The sequence below is a fragment of the Gekko japonicus genome, unplaced genomic scaffold (assembly GCF_001447785.1).
Source record: "Gekko japonicus isolate JY-2015 unplaced genomic scaffold, Gekko_japonicus_V1.1 scaffold1536, whole genome shotgun sequence".
In the NCBI taxonomy this organism is placed as follows: domain Eukaryota; kingdom Metazoa; phylum Chordata; class Lepidosauria; order Squamata; family Gekkonidae; genus Gekko; species Gekko japonicus.
Genome location: NW_015176019.1, coordinates 336,771 through 339,587, shown reverse-complemented (window position 1 = coordinate 339,587; position 2,817 = coordinate 336,771). Strand labels below are relative to the sequence as shown.

At 43.9% G+C, this 2,817-nt stretch overlaps 1 protein-coding gene across 1 annotated transcript in view; it reads right to left on the bottom strand.

The window, feature by feature from the left end:
• Window positions 1–6: 6 nt before the first annotated feature.
• SASH1 (SAM and SH3 domain containing 1) overlaps window positions 7–2,817 on the bottom strand; it is a 286,676-nt gene continuing 283,865 nt past the window's right edge. Inside the window, exon 20 of the mRNA XM_015426581.1 lies at window positions 7–830. Within this exon, the coding sequence (XP_015282067.1) occupies window positions 579–830 (252 nt within the window). The 3' untranslated portion in view covers window positions 7–578. The remainder of the gene's footprint in view (window positions 831–2,817) is intronic.

The following is a 2,817-nucleotide window of genomic DNA, read 5'->3' as shown; positions in this document are numbered from 1 at the left end:
TATTTTTTGTACATCTGATTGCCAGAATGAAAAGGGTACGTGGAGAGCCCCGGTTAATACATCCATGGGTGTGTCTGCTCATGGAGGGGTCCTCACTTCCTCTAGGACGTACTTACTTGTCTGTAGATTTAGGACTGTAACCATGAATGGCGATCAGTGAATTACCTTTTTTACCAGTGAGGTAACCCCAAGCATCCTGAGTCCTAACAGTATTCTCTTCCCTCCACCATCCTTTCCTAATTCCTAGGGTTTAGATGGTCTAGTTTTTAAATATTTTTGAGTACGTAGAATGATCTCTTTTTTTGCAGCCGACACAGACAATCCCATCAGGCCCAGAGTCTTTTAAGGAACTAGAATAATTTCTCGTGTCTTCTGTTCGAGAAGGGAGGGTTGGAATTAGGGAGTTCCCCCTCAGTTGACAGCTGCTTCTATTCTCCTTTATGCATGACCAAAAGATAAGAGATTCATTCTTCCTTAGGAACCTGTTTTGCTTGGTCCTCTGAAGAAATCATAGATGAAATGGATACTGAAGGAACTGTAGATTCTTCAGGAGGCAGATGCTGCATTCCAGGGCCACGTTACATAGTCTCAGAATTGAAGACTCTTGCTGCTGCAAGAAGTTTGCTGATGTGCCTCTCTTCTCTGATGCCAGCCTCCTGAAGGCAAGTTGGTGACAGAGAAGGCACTTTGCTTAGGTCATTAACTCCTGCTGCCACGAGGGAACTTGAGTACATTGGGAGGCCAATAGAAACCAGCCAATCAGCTATAGAGGTGATATGTCCAGGGGAGACAGGTTTTCGGTAGATTTCAGTGAGGCCGCCACTTGGAATCTGAAACAAGGGGGGGAAATGCAAGTTGTTCAAACCATTTCCCCTCCATTTTGAAGAAAAACCCCCACCTTGCTCAGAATTGCTACTGAGAAACAGACTATGTGCCTCAGGGTTGCCCCACTTATTTAAATGGGAGCTATCCTAGTCTATGTTTTAACAGTAAATTTTGGGCACACACCACTGCTTGTGTGTTTAGTTACAGGAATCTTAAATCACAGTTTTACTATTGTGATGTAGCAGATATCTAGACATTGTCAAAGCCCCCCCCCCCCCCCTTTTTTTAAACTTTTATCATGCTGGACAACCCCCCCCCACCCCGTTTGCTTAGAATCTTGTAAGTCTGTTCAGACACAAGTGCACCAAATTCCATTTATTAAGTTGACAGGATGTAATATTTATAATAGGTCTGAGCAAAATACTGGTTTATATCCAAATCAACATTTTTCATCAAGGATGTATTGTTTGGCATATAGAGAGGCAACACTGCAGACTAAGTGAATGTGGAAGCAAATGCTCGTTCCCCTACTAGACGGTATCACTTGTGGTGTCATCTGTTCACTTTTATCATCAGTAACAGAGAAAGACAGATCAGGCAAAATACACAAGATCAGCAATGAGGATCTATTGGTTATTGGAATCTCGTGATTGTTTTGATTACATTTAAAAGCAGAGGAACTATTTCTCCAACAGAAATCTACCACCCCATTGCAACAAAAAAAAGGCAGGCAGCATCCTGGTCTTAGTAATGAAAGAATGGTGGGTGGTGGCCAAGCCAGCATGGATTACCTGACAAAAGTTCCCCGTGTCCACCACCACATTCCCAAGGACACCTACAACTATGCTATTTCCTCTCCTTTTTGTTTCTTAGAAACATGGCAAATAATATACAAACCTGCTTGTTAATTTTCTTTCCCTGAAGTTTTGTACCTAATATTTTTCATATGATTTATGACAGCTTGATAGATAGCAGAATAGAACATACTTGCATATTACTAAGAAAAGAATTAATATTAATAATTGAGATTACAAGGATCCCATTGTCTCTTGGAAGTATACATATATTATGGCTGCAACACTAGAAACAATTATCTGGGAATAAGCCCTATTGAACAAAATGAGACTGGCTTCTGATTAAATAAGTATAGGTCTGCACTGTGATATAATAATAATGTGACTATCTGTATTTTTTTTAAAAAAAGATTATAAACATTAAATTCCAAAGCACTAAACTGCTATACCTCAGTGCCTCAATTAATCTACTACATGTTAGTCCTGCAGATTAGTACTCTTGAGTATAAAACTGTAGGTACAATCTGATGAGAAATTCTCTTGCACAAACTCCATTCTTTTCAGTGGGGCTTATGTATGGGACCATTTGCAGACAAAACGTTGCATAATTTTACTGGAGTCTCTAGCAGGGTCTGTTTTGAGATCAGAACTGAGTGTTCATTTGCTTGAAGCCTGAGACTGGGCTTAAAACAGGGTTGAAGACTGCATTTACTCCAGAAAATATTGGTTGCCCTTTATTGTAATGCCTTTTATATAAACTCTTGGAAACAACTGATAGAACCTATGTTATCTATGTGGGAAACTCAGATTATGGAATTAGAGTTGACAAGAAAGGGGACCCGCGAAATTCGCAGGGGGGGGCGGGCAGAGCAGGCGGAGAAGGAAGCAGCAGGAACAGGTAAGCTCCCCCCCCTCCTGCCAGTTCCCCCGTCTCCTCCACCACCACCCGGCTCAGGGGGCGATTTCCCCCCAGCTCCTCCCCCCGGCTCCGTAGCGCCATTCTCTCCCCCCACACAGCGACTCCGAAGCCGGGCCTTGCCCCTTCCCCCCCCTCCGAAGCAAGGCCTGAGCGGCTTGTAGCCGCCGGGCCTTGCCGGTGAGGGCGCCAAGCCTTTTCCCGCCCTCCCGTCCCCTGTGGTGGGGGCGAGGCAGGTCGCAAAGCAGCCGCTCGCCTCGCCGATCTCTTCCAACCCCCCTT